Raw genomic sequence first — 17,500 nt, 5'->3', positions numbered from 1 at the left:
CATTTTTACACAGAGAATGCATAAACCTACAGGAAAGCCGTTAACGCAATAAAATTCATTTACAGCCCACTTTGAAAGGGTGTTTTTTTTGTGTTAAAAGATTTTGACCAATCACAAGAGTTGAAAACAAAAGCCAAGAAACGTTTACAATTTTACATGTTCCCCACATACGATTTCTGTGGAATTCATTTAAACTGAGACCAGATGAAAGATGGAAGATGGTTGGAAAGTAAGGATGAATATAATACTGCTTTTATGAAGTTTTGTTAACTTTTGCTGTTTAAGCCAATCAGAAGTAAGTACAGACAATAGAAAAGTTATCACCTTTTTGCATACCAATTGAATTCCAACATGTTCGTTGCCGTTGTTGCTATCGTTCTTATCTGGACCGTTTCTTAATAGAGCATTGCACTGGCATCGCAGAAGTCACGGGATCGAATCCCGTTGGGAGCCACCTGAATTTTCAGGTGTCCATTCACTTCTTGCACAATCCCATAACGCAATATATTTTAATGCAAATTACCCCCAAACGTATGGCATTATGGGATTGTGCAAGTAGCGAATAAGAGACAATTGCTTAAATTGTCTAGTTAAGAGCGAGGACCACGTCTCCCTTCCGAAAAATTTACCTTTATCAACTTGTTTCATAAAAAACCGAACTGGTCGTGTTTCACTCCGCATTGACGTGGCACCATAGTTTCGTTAGAAATAGAGCGAGCTTCAATCGAGTGTCGTAAAACCAAAACCAAAGTAATTACTTTGGCCAATCAAAAAGGAAGGAGACAATCCAGTAAACCAATCAAAACTCCAAGTAATTACACGTAGCCGACACAAAGCGCGGGAAAATGTGCACGCGCAAGCCACGATTGGTTTTGGTTTCACTTCTGATTGGTTGGAAAAATTTACGTGAAAACTTTGAACCAATCACTGAGTGAAGTAATCATAAACCAAAGTAATTATGTAATTACTTTCGACACTTGCTTCATAAACCCCTTCATTGGTGTTATAAGGAGATGGCCTACTATCGCCTATTTCATCAGTCTCTCGCGTGCAGTTTTTTAAAACTTAGCGCCATTTCACCTCCACCTGCTACCCAAAAATATGGGTTCAAAAAAGATAAAATGCGCACGTGCTGCATTCCTTGCGCTCTCTTGATTGGCAGTTCATCCAAAGTGTTTTCCATTGGCTGATAACAGCGCGCGCATTTCCTCTCCATTGTTGAGTCACAATGTAACGTATTCAGAGTTGAAACGAGGTTTTGTGCATGTTTTTTAAGCGTGCGCAATTTCTGCGGTATATCAAATCCGTTTTTCAAAACTTCCAGGGGAATTTTGGTACATTATAAATGGTGAAATTACAGCCGTGAAGTTCGCTATCACATACAAATTTGGATAGCCATTACGTTTCGCAGGTGCTTCAAGAACAGAGCAAGTTCCGGAAAGGTAAGCAACTACTACCCTATTGGACCAACCCTAGCTGAACACCTCACATAAGCCTTATGAGACAAGGCTTTCGGTTTACCATTCTTATCCGAGTGAAAGGAAAACATACGAAATCTACTCATTTGCAGATATCATTATAGCAGGGTCTCCTCCTTAGATACTGTTCAGATCGAGGTTCGATCCCACGAGCTCCACTTCAGCTGATTATAGCTACAATTTGGTAGAAAAGACGGATTGAACAAGAACGAATTGCGCCCTCCCCCAACGCAGACATGGTGCCTATCCCGGAATGACCCACGGGAGTACGTTGCCGGTACACACTCGTAAATATGGGTGAAGCAAGCCTTCGTTATCGTTACTTATCGGGACAACACTGCCGGATCGGGCCTCGATTAACTGATGAGCATATCGGGACTCCCGACTGACACCAATTCATATCCGAAACGTTAGGATCACGTTAGAGTCCTTTCGCTGCTTTGCAGTCGTTTCGCTTCCAGTCAGAGTCGTTTTGTCCTAGGCAATAGTCAATAGAGAAAAGGGACAACTTAAGACACATTTTCCGATCTGTTGCAGCTGCTTGACTTAGGGAGCAACTTTATTCTCTGAAAAGATTTTTTTTGTCCTGATACGAACTGACTTCAATGTCGGTCGCTTCGCCCACAATTAAGTTAACTCGCCCAGTCGGTCGAAGTCAAGGCGAGTTAACTTAATGGGTGGGCGAACATACTTAGAAGGAGTGGGTGAGTCAACGTGCTGGTGAAGCGACCGATTTGCACTGACTTTGACGAGGAGCGAAGCGACACAACCTTAGAACAAAACGACTGGGGAGCGAGACGGCCAGACAATTTAACTGAGCTGTAACCGAATTTGTTCCACACACGCACCTTTAAGCATCTTAACGGCAACAACTCGAGTCCCTTGTTTGGTCTTCAAAAACCCTTTCATCACTTGGCCAAAATGACCTGAACCCAGCTTCTTGTCCAAACGAACATTGCTCTTCGGTAATTCCCACTGCTTCGGCTTCTGAACGGAGGCGTATTCGAGTTGTCCCGTTGCCATGGCAGCAGCTGCATCAAGTTTAATGGAGGCATAGGAGTAGGTGTCAGATCTCTGCTGTGGGTTTGCTGTGGTATCTACGTTGGCGTCTGTGGTATATACGTTGGCGTCTGTGGCATCTGTGGTGGCATAAATGTTGTTTTCCTGATCCTACCAAGAGGAAAACGAGACATTAGGGAACTTAAACAAAGGCATTCTTGAGCAACAAACGATAACCATACGTGAACATTACGAATTCTTGTGAAACATTTCCCGAAAGTGAACATTACGAATTCTTGTGAAGTGATTACTCTCAAATTTCGAGGAAATCGTCTCTGATATCAACGGATTCGCGTAACTCATTGTTGTACCGAATTCAAATCCTTTGGAAATAAAAACGTTTTGTTCCAAGTATTTCCATATCATATAAATGTGAATGCTACATTATCAGGCAAAAGAAATACACAAAGAATCTTAATCCCGAGAGATTTGAATAGGCCGTTTCCGAGTTCATGTCTGCCTCCTCTTCAAAGCAAGTCTATGTGCGAAGGTAGAAAAATGGGATGTACTTTTCGAGGACTTCTTGACTTTCAGGCTTCTAAGTATTCAGTACTGTACTATATTTTAGAAAACAGTCCTAAGAAAATACGCACGCTGATTGGTTAAAAATCGTGTTTCTTTAACTCGATGGAGACACAGAACTAGCACGAGCTGTTGACAAAGTGATGGCGGCAATGAGAATTTACATTTTGATAATCAGAGTTAACAAGTTGTTTTCCTTTTTCTCGTCGCGTTATTTTCTAAAAGAAATAGAAAACCTGTACTCCGTGTTTCTATCGAGTTATAGAAACACTCGTAAAAGTTTGGGAGAACTCGAAAAAACAGTGGAAACACTCGCCCGCGGCTAGTGTTCCCACAACATTTCTCGTTCTCCCAAACTTTCACTCGTGTTTCTATAACTCGATAGAAACACGGTACATGTTTTCTATATCTTAAGTAGAACAGTACAGCTGTTCAGAACTACAATGTGGTGACGTAGATTAAGGCAGTGCAAATGAAGAGAAATAAACTACCTCAATAAAGCTACTACAGAAAAATACGCTGATGTTTCCCATTTCCGACCTATTTGGAAATCACTGAATTGTTTCACCGTGGGAGTACATCATGGTAATGCCAATGATAACAATACACCTGAGTGACCCCTCCCCAAAGGAAACAAAATGATGGAAACCATTTAAACTTGATCAAAAACAATAAACAAACTACGGTGCTAAACATAATATGTTAAAATAAGTTCACCACCACAGTTTGTTTACTGTTTTTGAACAAATGATAGAATAACTCTAAGGAATGGCAAACCAGTTGGCTGTTTACAAGCGAAGAAGTTGAACCGGGCATTACTCAGAACAACTTAAGGTGGTTGCAAAGCTGGACACTTCAGGGCCATTTACAGAAAAAAAATGGGCCCGAACGGATTAAAAAGTGGTTTGGACCAATTTTTTTTACCGTTTACACAGCCAACAATTTGGTTTGGCTCATGGTAAAACTGGCCTTAAAGTCCTGTTCCATAGCCGCCTATTACACGGCTAAGATATACGGCAATCCGGTAAACCAATCAAAACTCGAAATAATGACACGTAGCCCACACAAAAAGCGCGGGAAAATGTGCACGCGCGAGTCACGATTGGTTTTGGTTTTGGTTTCACTTCTGATTGGTTGAAAAAGTAACGCGATAACTTTGAACCAATCACTGAGTGAAGTAATGCAATTCGCTAATAACTTTCGACTTTCAATTGAAAACCGCTCTAATGATAGTGATAATTAACAATTATTGGATGAGGTTGAGCATGTTAGCGATAATTAGCAAGGCAAAAGTTTGCGTTATCTGCTGAAGCCGAAGGCTGAGGCGGATAACACAAACTGAGGCCTTGATAATTATCGCTAACATGCGAAAACCGAATTCAATAATTGTTTTATTATGCATATTCCTGAGCTGAGCTCCGCCATGACAAAACTGATCAAACTGCTGGTTAGTGTGTTAGGTGACGTCACTTCTGCATGCATAAAACTATTGTCTGTAGGTATGACGTCAATTCGACATATATAAAATTATTGTCTGTAGGTATGACGTAAAAGAAACAGAGCAAGCAAGAATTAGCTGCGTGCTTATAGCCAATCAAAATCGAGCTTGTGACACCAATGTATCATAATAGTATTTTGAGAGCGATGTTCAATTGAGTGTCGAAAGTAATAAGTAAGAATTGCTAAAATTTCAGACTAGGAAAAGCAGACCTTAACAAGTGTTAGGCCCGTTTCAAACGTTGAACTTTACATGTGCCGACTCTAATGCAATGAGCGAAAACAATAGATTTTTCTCATTTGCATTAGATTCGGCACATGTAAAATTCGACGTTTGAAACGAGCCGGACCCAGTTTTTTCTGTAGTGTAAATTGGCCTTTCAACTCCGGCAACATGACAACTTCACTAAGCCGTCTCCCTGATATGGAAGATTCAGTGCTCATCGCTGAAAATACATACTTATACATTTTAAAACAAGATGTCTGAGTGACGGACAGTAACGAATCCTATCCAAACAACGCGTCGGTCAACGCGTTGGTCGCCGGACACATCACCAACGCGTAACCGACTTGTCGGCCGACGCACAACAAATGCTTCGGTACAAACACGGTAAGACCCTCGTGGGGTCATGAAACAACTGGAGTCTACTGAAGAGTCAGCCGAGTCTTTTAACACTTGAAGCGGTTTTCAATTGAGTGTCGAAAGTAATTAGGGAATTGCTTGTGTTTTGCATTACTTCACTCAGTGATTGGTTCAAAGTTCTCGCGCCACTCTTTCAACCAATCAGAAGTGAAACCAAAACCAATCGTGGCTCGCGCGTGCACATATTCCCGCGCTTTGTGTCGGCTACGTGTAATTACTTTGAGTTTTGATTGGTTTACCAGATTGTCTCCGTTCTTTTTGATTGGCCAAAGTAATTACTTTGGTTTTGGCTTTACGTCACTCGATTGAAACTCGCTCTATGAAAGTTAGAAATTATGCAATAAATGTACTAGAGGTCTCTAAAGGCTGCAAATAAACTCTTTGATTATTTTGGGACTTTAAAATCCTTTTCTTTTGGCGTAGATGGTGTGTGGTCAGAGACTGTTGTTCTTCCTGTCTTTTATGAATGATCACCCTTTTGCTTTGAAAATAACTGGGTAAACACAAATATATTATACATACCACAACAGCATATGCGACTGCTGGAAGTTGTTTTTGAGGAGTCTCCCTGCTTTTTCTTTTTTGACGTTGCAAAATAAAGACCAAGACAATGACCAAAGCAACAAACACTACTCCTCCAACGACACCTCTCACTAACGCACCAGTTGATGAACTGCCATTTTCTCGTTGTTTTTGTTGTCCATTGTTATTATTTTCTGAGATAAAAGGGAACAGATCACACGTATCACTCTGATTTGAACTTCAACGTCACTCGCGTCTTGGAATACAGACCACAGGGATGTCAACCCCTAAAGTCTTCAAATATTGAGAATTGATAGGAATGGGATGATAGATGACGTCATAACGCTTATGACGTCATTTCTAGTGACGTCACATTACGTCTCCTACGAATAAATACTCCTTGACTCCGACGTATGATAGGCAGAGTTGACAGTCCTTGACCATTAACGTCTCAAAGTGTCCCCCAAACGCTACTCCTCAAATAAGGATAAACAGCTACAGTTACGAGGCCATCCTAGGGAGAGGGAGGGGGAAGGGGGAGGGGGTGGGACTCCTTGTTCCTACGTTCCCTTTAAAAATTTGCTTGTGTTCCCTTGTTCCCCATATCACTTTCAAACTTGTTCCCAGCTTTTTAAACCCTAAAATAGTTTATTATCTCTTGTTCCTTAAGATATTTTGCCATTGTTTCCCTGTCTCCCAGTTCAAATTAGTTATGTTCCCTGGTTCCCCAAAACCCCTAGGAAGGCCTTATTTACCCTAAACTCAAAAACAACGTTAACCTTTATTTACCCTTTCCTTATTGTTGGAAATAGGTAGCAAAGGCTCAGGCTAAAGGAAAACTTTGTCTTGGAGGTCAAAAATTGGGTGTGCATCTATTTAGTACAACAATAAAAGCAAGATGACACACGCTAACACCAACCCAGTGTGGCCAACACATCACGCATGCGCGCAAGCATTTCAACCGGTCAATTAGAAGTCATCGACAGCTGTTTCGGCCGTTTGGGCCTCATCTGCATGGCGTAGCTAAAATAGCAGGCAGGTGTGTTTAGCACCCCTTTAAGTGGCAGCTTCACATGCCAAACATGTGGTAAGCTGCGTTGGGAACAGCAAAAGTGTTCTCCCACGGCAAGCGTGTGGGAAGGTGGATCACCTTAAGAGATTGGTGTGTCGCGTGATTAAAAACAACAATAAAAGCAAGGTGACACACGCTAACACCAACCCGGTGTGGCCAACACATCACGCATGAGCACAACCATTTCACCCGGTCAATTAGCATCTTGCTTTTATTGTTGTTTTCAATTTACGTGACACACCGATCTCTTAATGTGATCCACCTTCCTTGTTAAAGGCTTCATAGCTCAGTTGGTTAGAGCGTCGCACCAGTATCGCGAGGTCACGGGTTCAAATCTCGTTGAAGTCCTGAATTTTTCAGGCTTCTTTACGCAATTGCAAAAATTGCATTCATAACTGTAAGGATCATAGCTTTACTTAATTACACGAAGCCTCCACAAAGCGCGGGAAAATGTGCACGCGCGAGCCACGATCGGTTTTGGTTTCACTTCTGATTGGTTGCAAAAGTAGCGCGAGAAATTTGAACCAATCACTGAGTGAAGTAATGCAAAACTAAAGCAATTCGCTAATTACTTTCGACACTCAATTAAAAACCGCTTTAAGTGTCTTATTTTCCACTGCTGTGGCACTAATTGGGGACACTGTAAATTGAAATCAACTCATCTTAATGCGAATCAAATCAAACGTCGGTTTTTGAGGAGATGGGAAAACTGGAGTACCCGGAGAAAATCCTCTTGGAGCAAAACAGAGCACCAACAAACTCAACAAGGCCGAGTCTCGAAATTGAAGTGCTTTCAAATTAAGAGAGCACCATGTGACCTACCTTTCAATTCAACTGACACTGTTCTTGGTACACTGGCACCAAAGTGATTGACAGCTGTCACTCTAAAAACAAACATGCCATTCCAGTCATCACTGTTCCTCACTTCAGCACGTGTAGTGTTGATTCGCAAAGGAACTGATGTCCATTCGCTTTCATCACTTTTTTTAAATTGAACATTGAACCAACAAGTGGCTCCTCCATCAAATTCAGGAACCCAGGAGACCTGCACAACACCAGGCGAAAGATTCTTGACTCTAACATTCGTTGGGGCATCTGGAATTCCTGTTTAACAAAGGCAGCAGTGAATTATAGATGAACCATAGGGTGGGTCATAACTTTACCGATACACGACCTAACATGGTTTACTTTTTGAAAACAGTTTTTACTTAAGGAGGTTGCCAAGATCTAATAGTTGAGGGTCTTTTTTGAGGCAATTCCAAGTAGAAGTATGTAATCAGGGTTACCTCACCAGCTGGTGACAATAACCGTTGCCTAGAAACCACACCCCAAAACTGGGAACTCCATGGACTACACATTGGGCCCTTTAACCTCACCTTTACCAACGAGGATTCTCAGAGCAGGCCTAAAGTTTATAGTCCTTAAATTCAAAGACTTGAGAGTCTACCATTTGCAGATGACATGTACCTACAAAGGGAACATTTTATTCTCTCCTTAGATATTTTAAGACCCTTGATGTCGGATTTCAAGCGGAGATTGGGAGCCAAAAACATCTAGGAAACTTCACTATTGGAAGAATATTATTTAGGAGACTGATCGCACAGCTTGCAAATCCTGACATCCTAGCCATGAGCTCCCCTAATAAAATCAGCTGAAAGAGAAGGATGGGGGAATGTTAATGATTAGGCTGAAATGCTGACGCTCATAAAGAACTACTCGAAACACGATAAAATGCTACAACCCAGGTCTACAAGAAACAAACATTGCTTTCAATACTTTGCCACATACAGGGCAAAATTACTGAATGCTGATTAGCTGAGATGGAGGGCATTTTTTCTTAATCACAAAGGCACTTTTAGTAATCAAGAGGGCATGATTATACTTGATCCTGATTGGTTAGTTGCTTATCCAGAGCAAGTGAAGTTACAAGGGAATCTTCTTCCAGATTCTGACTCTGATAAAACTGTTTTTCTTCACATACAAAAATTAATATACATTTTAAGCCCTATTTCTGTTGACAGCAATGATTTATTGAATTGAACTTTAAATGAATGAAAGCGTATTAAGTTGATTGTCATTTGTCGTGGCATTAGTGAATGGGCTTCTTTCAATATTTTTGCCCTTTATTTGATGAACATTGCAATGTGCCCTTGTGCAATTAAGGATTAATTTCACTTGTATTTCCAAAGTTTTGCAAAGTTTTCCAAATTGCCTTCATTGCGTTGGGGAATTTTGTGAAAGCTTTGAAGATACGTGAGAAATTAATCCTTAATTGCCCTCAGGGGCCCATATACAGGCACATGTACTAATAATTCACCTCTCTCCATAAGGGATTTTTAGTGCAAATGAAATGACATCAATGAAACAACAGAAGAGGACAACAACTTTCTAGAAACCTAACTGGCCAGAGGCAAAGCAGTTGTCTAGTTATAAGTGCAGCCCAGAAGTTGAAGCAGGGACTACCCAGGATCGAATTCATCAAGAGGTCATGATCAGAACAGGTCTTGAACATGGGATGTTTGGATCCCACTGCGCTGCACTTCTCTCCAGCCAAAAAGACTTTATGTAACTGCACACTTCAATGGAGGCCCACTGGTTAGGATGCTTGCCTCGAGATCCGGAGATCCCGGAGTTCCCAGGTTCAAGACTCATTCTGACCACTTGTTGAATTTGTTCCTTGTAGTCCCTGGTTCAACTTCTCCACCGCACTTGTAAAATTAATAGCCAACTGGTTTGTCTCTGGCCAGTTGGGATTCTTAACAGTTGCTGTTGTTGTGTTCTGTCGTTTTGTCGATTGCGTTTCATTGGCCCTGAAAATCCCCTAAGGGGAGTGGTCAATTAAGTATGTATTGTATTTTATTATATCTCTCAGATAGTAAGCGCGCTGTAATTGGCTAAATTAGCGTGCCGTATTCTACTGTAAGGCCCGCTTAACATCACGCTAAATTTAAAATTTTGATAAAACATCATCTAGTGAGTTTTTCATGTCACTTCTGTTGCATAAACTTGTACTGAAAACTGTTTGAATCTTGCAAGCAACTATTTCAAACTTAACAGCCAAGAAGATTTAGTTTTTGGAATTTTGGCACGGCAATCTTTGTGGCAGTTGAACCTTCCGCTTGACTTTGACTAGTTTCTTTTCCCGCGCACCGGATTAACCTCAGAGATATAATAAATATCTCACTAACCTCGTTTTCTCGGTCCGTACTGTAAGTTACTGATCCTCGTTTTTCCTGTTGATTTATGGCCTGCTCGCTTCGTGCTTGGGCCATAAATCAACGGGAAAAAACTCGGTCTGTAACTTACAGGATGGACCTCGAACTCCGTTAGTAAGAGGTATGTATTCAATAAACAAAGAGTACTAATATTACCTTTGACAATAAGACTCACATTTCCAGAACTAACCCCAAACTGGTTTTGTGCAAAGCAAGTGTAAAATCCACTGTCATTGTACTGAACAGAAGGAATCGTAAGTTCAAAACGAAACATTCCATAGTCATAGTCATACCATGTAATGTAAGTTGCATTGTGTAACTTTTCACCATCCTTGTACAATAAAAAATCTGGTGGTGTAATTGACACAATAACAAATTTTATGTTGGCACTGGAGTGCTGCTTAGCCACTTGAATCTGCTTTAGTGGTTTGACATCTGGGGCAGTCGCTCCTATAACCGAAAATTAAAGATGTAATGTTTATTATTACAAGTTTATAATGATTTGTCTTCACTGGTCATAAACTAAAGCCCACTTTGCTAATTAGGGATCAAGTTTAAGCACGCATATTTTAAAGATGTGGATAGAATCTGAACGGAGCTGTTTTCTTTTTTTAACTTGTCTTCACACTACAACATTTATATTGCTAAGTATCTTTTCGCCATTAGAGAGGATTAGCATAAAAGATCTGGGAGACACCACTGCCCTGCGAAATGTTCTCCTCCAGTTCCCGTCCGCATCTCAAAAACATGCATACTTAAGCTCCCTATTGTAACCTGAGGAGGCAGTGCAGCCAATTGCAAGTGACTAGGGAGCTGGTCTTAAGGACGGTGCCTCAATATTATTATTATTGCGCATGCGTTCTGCGCATCTCGAGATACTTGGATTTCCTATCGACAGTGCTTATTAATACAGAAATATTTTTGCGTGGTTCAAAACTATGCGGAGAAAGCAGAACTTAGCAAGTGTTCTTGGTATCCAAAAAGGAAATTGGGGGTAACCACCCATTTTTCAGATATAATTAAGCTTGAATTTGGAAAAGAACGCCATACATTGCTTTGTATTTTAATTAATTAAAGCTTTTTATAAATATTGTTGATTAATTATCTTCGAAAAATGTGTGGCTACCCCCAATTTTCTTTTTGGATTTCAATAACAATAATTGTTAAGATCTGCTTTTCCCGCATAGTCTGTAAACCGTGCAAAAATACCTTGGAATTAGTAGGCACCGTCCTTAAGATCTGGTGGTGCCCTTTTTGACCGTATACTATCGGAACAGCCAGTCAGTTGAGTTCTTACAAACTGTTGCATTCTGTTGTGCTGCTTCACTGCTTAATACACGTTTCATTGGCACTGAAAAGCTCATGAATTGAGTATGTAATACTATGTACATATTGTAACAAAGTCTGTGATACAGTGTTGAAAAGGAATTATCTCTTAAAGCTTTTCAAAATTTATCTACCACAATGTGCTACAGTAACAGTCTTTTTAAAAGACCTTAATCCAGCCTATAATTGACTATGCATGTGCCATTTGTGGCACAAAATCACAGTAATATATAAATTTAGCCAAGCCTAAAAGCAGAGCTCCTCAGGATATTTATTCTTGCAAAAGTCAACTTGGCCTGAGCATGCGATCCAATCGAAACCCAGTACCTGGTAAGCGGTGACCTTAAAAAAAAGCTGACCTCGATGAGCTCTAAACTTGACCCCGCGATATAGTCGTGTGAAACTGGTCAGCAGATACTTTGTTTTTACAGGTGCAAATTGACCATAACATGGCTGTCTAATATCAGAGATGCACGCTGTAAACTAGCTGGAGTATCATGGTTGCCTCGATGAGATGTAAACTTGAGCCCCGCGATGTGGTCACAAGATACTGGTCACAATAAGGCATACATGGACGGGTGGAGGGTCATACGGTTATATGATAACCAAAATCAAATTTTCCCCCACAAATGGGTTACCATATTTTCCTACCCATGGTGCTCTGTTGGTACGCCTTTGGCGCATGGAGCTCCACTATAATTTAAACTAGGTCCTTAGATTACAGAAATACACAGCGAGAGCCAGAAGACTCCAGGTCATGGATTCCTGGTAAGAGTCATTCTTAATATCAAGCGACCACAGGACGTCCCATAGTCTGAGCTGTTCAACAGATTAAAGTGGATATCTATCTCGGATATTGCATTTCTTGCTTTCTGACTGGCTCACTTAATCTTGGTTATCAGCTCCTATACTGTAATGACCTTACACGGAAACTGATTGCATTGGTCGTTTCGTAAAAACTGAGTCAACATCCTATCGTTCTGTATTAGAGCATGTTTCAATCGAGTGTCGTAAAACCAAAACCAAAGTAATTACTTAAGCCAATCAAAAAGGACGGACACAATGCGGTAAACCAATCAAAACTCAAAGTAATTACACGTCACCGACACAAAGCACGGGAAAATGTGCACACGCAAGCCATGGGTGGTATTGGTTTCACTTCTGATTGGCTGAAAAAGTGACGAGAGAACTTTGAACTAATCAATGACTGGAGTAATCACAAACCAAAGCAATTCGCTATTTACATGTTATACTTTCGACACTCGATATTATTGAAAACCGCTCTAAAGTAAAACTGTTCAAAATTTAATGAAAATTTAATAAAACAGATATTACATTTGCACCTATTGGATGTGAGACTGGTTATAGCCAACTCGGCGCTCCACGCCTTGTTGGCTGGCTACTTACCACCACCACGTGTCCAGTGCTTGCGGAATAATCAATGCATACACTACTTCACTTCTATATTAATGTATAAAGTAATATCTAGCCCTGATTTTCTGCAGAATAGTTTCAAGTACGTCAAAAACACCAATTTAACACCAACTCGGATGCAAGTGAAACCTCTTCATACCTAAGCAATCTTTCAAGACAAGGCAAAGATCCTTTAAATACCGAGGAGTACATGCTTTGAACGCCTTGTCTGTGGACAATAGAGGCTATAATCTGGAAAAATTTTACTATTCTTAAGTTTTGTTGTAAATTAATTAGCATAGTTTGCTTTATTTCATCTTTAAAATGTTATTGTGGTTTATCTCATTACTGTAAAGTATAACTAGAAAGAGTTTTTACTATATAGCTGCCTCCACCTTTTTGTTATTATTTTGCCATATGGCATAATTTATGAATTACTAGAAGTGAGCATTTGTTTTTTCCAAATCTTTGAAATTACACACTCTGATCTTTTACTCTGTCTAGTCTTTGACAAACTATAAAAATGAAACAAAACTCAGTTATGTCAAATAAGAAAAGAGAGAATGCACTTTTTGGGTAAAAATAATTTTTTATTTAACCTAGCTTTGCATTGAGTTGAGATTCTGATCTGTTTGTATAATATGCGTGGATCAAACCCGTTGCTTATTTGTGTCTGATAAATCAAGCCTGTAATGAAAAGGTCTATCCACTATGTTATACTGCTCACTGACTTTTAAATTCCAACAATATGTACTTATTGAGTGAGTGGGAGGGCTGGACGGGAAAATATTTGGCCGGAGGTCATGGTGTATGGACCGAGTACAGTGAGGTCCGTGCACCATGACTGAGGGCCAAATATTTTCCAGTCCAGCCCAACCTAGACTCAGTCAACAAGCATTATTATCATATGAGCTCTTTACACTATTCATGAGCACTCAGCATATGAAGTTTGGACAAAATAAGCAAAAAATATTTGCACAGAAAATTTTTTCTAATAATTATGTTGTTTTCATTTGCTTTTCTGGCTGTAAATACCTTGGATTTTTAAAAGTGAAGAAATCGTCTGAAATCGCATGGCATGGAGTAGTACGTGTTGCTAGCAGGGCGGCGTGGCTTTTTCCAGCCCTGCTCACGCTAATGCGTACGGCCGTCATATGGGAATTTTTCCAATAGTTTCACATTGAAAGCACACACAGGACCATACGGGCCGTATGATAAATCAAGATATTAACGTTGAAATTACAACCCCTGAGCAAAATACAGCTGAATCGATAAAAAAAATCCAACCCTAGTGCTTATATAGCTCTGCATCTCGTGACAGCAAGAATATTATCCGATATCACCTTACGAGCAAACTGACAAATTACCCGATACCACCTTGCACCTGATTTCTTCAAATCAGGATTGCTGCGTGCAGAACCAAATTTTTTCTTACTCAGAGTTTCATGTCTCTGCACATGGGCAAACAGTGTCACGTCAGCCTAATTAATTCCATTGTTATTGAAACAATCGAAGGCACTGATGCAGGAAAAGGAAACAATGCCATAGAAGCGTTAATTAATTACTCACTGGAATTACTTTTGCAATCGTTTCCTTTTTGTTATGAACCTACTGCATGCGAATAGATAATTCGTACGTTATGACAACTCGTGTGTAGAATAAAATGTTTGACCCGTACAATAAATTCAAGGCCAAAATTTAATATTTTCTGTGTAAACCCACAGTGTATTTCACCAAATTTGGGCCTTATTCATTCAGTGTATTTGCTGTAAGACTCTCAGTGTTTTATGAACATTATCTGGTTCAGTAACAGATGGGAAGATTTACCAAAGCTTGGACATGCACAAAACCTTGAAACTGCCTCTTTAAGTTTTTCGTGCGACCCTCTTTAAATACTGCTATCATTGTAACCCTGCGAAACATTGTTAACTTGAATTACCTTTTACAACCAATGAAATGTTTGCCTCGGCACTATCCGAAGGGCTGCTTCCCTTGCAGACATATTTCCCAGCAACTGATGGTGTGACCTGAGTTAATCTTAAAAAAGCTTTATGTTTGTTGTTGACAATGAGCTCATCTCCTTTATATAAAGTGAGCTTGACTCTGTCCTTATACCATGTGATGCCTGAAGTCACACTGCCTTTAAATATGCATTCTAGTTCCACATCAGAGCCTCCTGTTGCAATGATGAATGGCTGAACTGCAGTGACTGAAAGTGGAGTAGCTGACCCTATAGGAAAATGACCCAATAGTTACAACACGACTCCAGTGTGGCCATGAGATAGCATCGTTGCTAGATTTAATGGGGCTATGTAATGTTATTTTAGGGTGATTCGGCGAAATCTTTAGTTACAGTAACCGAGACTTTAAAACTCGAAAATGGTGGAATTCCTTTACTGATAAAATTATCATTACATCACCAAAAAGAGGATTGTGAGCAAAAACGACATTTATTCAGGTGACTTGCCATAAACTTGAAAAGCATCAAAGATTACGCAAATGCAATCCGTTTCAATCTGCAATACAATTGTGTCCATCCATGCTTTTCTTCCCTTTTGCTGCATTTCTTTCATGTTGTTCAACAGTTTTACAATGCAACGCGCCTTACCGTGGCCACCCAACAAACTTTTCCATTTGCCAACTTCATGTAAATAACTCAACAACCCATGCAACGGTGTTCAACTTACGACCATACAAACTTTACAAGGAGGCGTGACTGTTAATCAAATTCACACACCCTTATTGGTGAATAATTTGTAAAAAACTTTATTAGACCTGTGGCCATGTTGAGGCTCGTCACACTCTGAGTGGTTATTGCAATGTTTCATTCTACTTTTTGGGCATTTGGATGTCATGACATTACACCATTTTGTGTGACAAAGCCCCTTAAAAAAATAAAAAGACCTTGAAAGTAACTTGGCATGGATACTTGTTCTTGTGTTTGTTCAAAAAAGGCTTTACTCATTTTACACTGAAAGAAAGATATCAGTAAGCGATATACTCATATACATGTAAGGGCACAGTTAGCAATCATCTTTTCAAATTTCGGAGAATTCAACCTATCTGTAAATATTTTTTACCTTTTTTTAGCAAAGTGACGAAAGATTACAGGCAAGTTTGGGCATTGAGTTACCAGATGACAGATGTCACTTATTCTTTTCACAAAATTCCCCCGAAATGCAAAGTAATGTCCTCTCAGAAAACAAGAACATCATTCTAAAAGCTTGGAATGCTGGCTGCTATTGCGATGTTTCAAGATGGTGCAGATTTGGACCCAACTGACAACCCCTTTTCTCGATTTCTTGTGCTTGGAACATGCACGGGCAGACCACAAACACAGAGAACACCCAGACACTCAATTAGGAGTGCAATAAAATCATTTTTTTACATTTGGGCCGAGTGGAGAACCAAGAAATTAACAACCCATCAAATTGAGGAATTAATTCCAGGCCAATTTGGAGGAAGATAAGTGCTGTCACTGCTGTTCAAACCCTGCTCTGAACACAATGTTCAACAACAAAACAAGTGAAAAAAAAAAAAAAACTTTTCAAGAAATGAGGGACCTTGCTTTGAACTGACACCCAAACATGGCATGACTATTCTGGGGGTGGTTAGGCCTAAACATTATATTACCCATAGTGTTTAGGCCTAAGGTTAGCATTCTTCAGCTATTTAACCCTTCACCCCCTAACCCCACTCCCTACTCCTCATCCCCTACCCCTACCCCCAGCCTCGGATTAATCATACCACCCAAACAACATAAGGGAGCTACTTCAAGGTGTTACTTTGGGAAGTTACTTATGGTATAGAGCATCATCCAGGAGCACCTGGTAAATTTCTGGGACACAGGATTTTCCCCTCTCCTCAAAAAGCATTGTTTGATTTAAGTTGAATTGAGTTAACTTAAATAACTAATTTATTGGTACACAAAGAACCACCTGGCTTCGGTTGTTCAAAGGTGGATAACGCTACCCACCGGATAAATCACTATCCAGCAGATAAACACCAGCAAAACCAATTGAGTTGACCAGTGGATATGGATAACGCTATCCGCTTTTCAAACAACAGGGGCCTCTAGGATGTACTACTAATAAAGCCATTAATAATAATAATAATAAAAATAATAATAATAATAATAATAATAATAATAATAATAATAATCATTATTATTATTATTATTATTATTATTATTATTATTATTATTATTATTATTATTATTATTATTATTATTATTAATGGGCATTATGGAAAGAAAATGATCCTGACATTACAGATGTCCAGAATATCAGGGCTTCTAACAGGGTGCGGGAAAAAAAAATTAAAATGTGCGGGATTTTGGAGGCAAAATGTGCGGGAAAAAACTTAAATTGTGGGGTGAATTGTGCGGGATCGTTTTTTTACGTATTAATTTTGTTATTCTTTAATAATTGTCTTTAAAAAAACCTTAGCTTCTTAAGGAATACAATACTTGTACACTCATGCCAGCGTGAACGTTTATTTGTTTGAGGTTATCTCACATCAATTGTTTCATACCTCGTTCCGTTTGTATTGTTATGGAATTTCTTTCAGTAGGAATTGACAGACATCGTGATTTACATAGCTTATTTTTCTCATAAAGGTTGAAGTTAATTAAGAATTAACCTAAACAACGTACAACGTGAGTTTTGGGCATTGAAGAAAAGCCACAGGTATAACGCCGATGAAGTAGAACCACGCTAGTCTCCTGAGGACCACGCAGAGCTACATGTACAAA

The 17,500-nt window shown here is 39.7% G+C and overlaps 1 protein-coding gene across 4 annotated transcripts in view; it reads right to left on the bottom strand.

Moving 5' to 3' along the window:
* LOC138030222 (fibroblast growth factor receptor 2-like) overlaps positions 1 to 17,500 on the bottom strand; it is a 53,643-nt gene that overhangs the window by 8,933 nt on the left and 27,210 nt on the right. For all 4 annotated transcript variants that reach the window (XM_068878106.1, XM_068878108.1, XM_068878107.1 and 1 more), the window contains 5 exons: positions 14,687 to 14,977; positions 10,165 to 10,458; positions 7,616 to 7,897; positions 5,722 to 5,915; positions 2,327 to 2,648 (listed from right to left, as the gene is read on the bottom strand). In XM_068878106.1, the coding sequence (XP_068734207.1) occupies positions 2,327 to 2,648; positions 5,722 to 5,915; positions 7,616 to 7,897; positions 10,165 to 10,458; positions 14,687 to 14,977 (1,383 nt within the window). The remainder of the gene's footprint in view (positions 1 to 2,326; positions 2,649 to 5,721; positions 5,916 to 7,615; positions 7,898 to 10,164; positions 10,459 to 14,686; positions 14,978 to 17,500) is intronic.

Source organism: Montipora capricornis, chromosome 13, assembly GCF_036669925.1.
Source record: "Montipora capricornis isolate CH-2021 chromosome 13, ASM3666992v2, whole genome shotgun sequence".
Classification (NCBI taxonomy): Eukaryota; Metazoa; Cnidaria; class Anthozoa; order Scleractinia; family Acroporidae; genus Montipora; species Montipora capricornis.
Note: the sequence above shows the minus strand (reverse complement) of the source record. Positions and strands in the feature narration are given on the sequence as shown.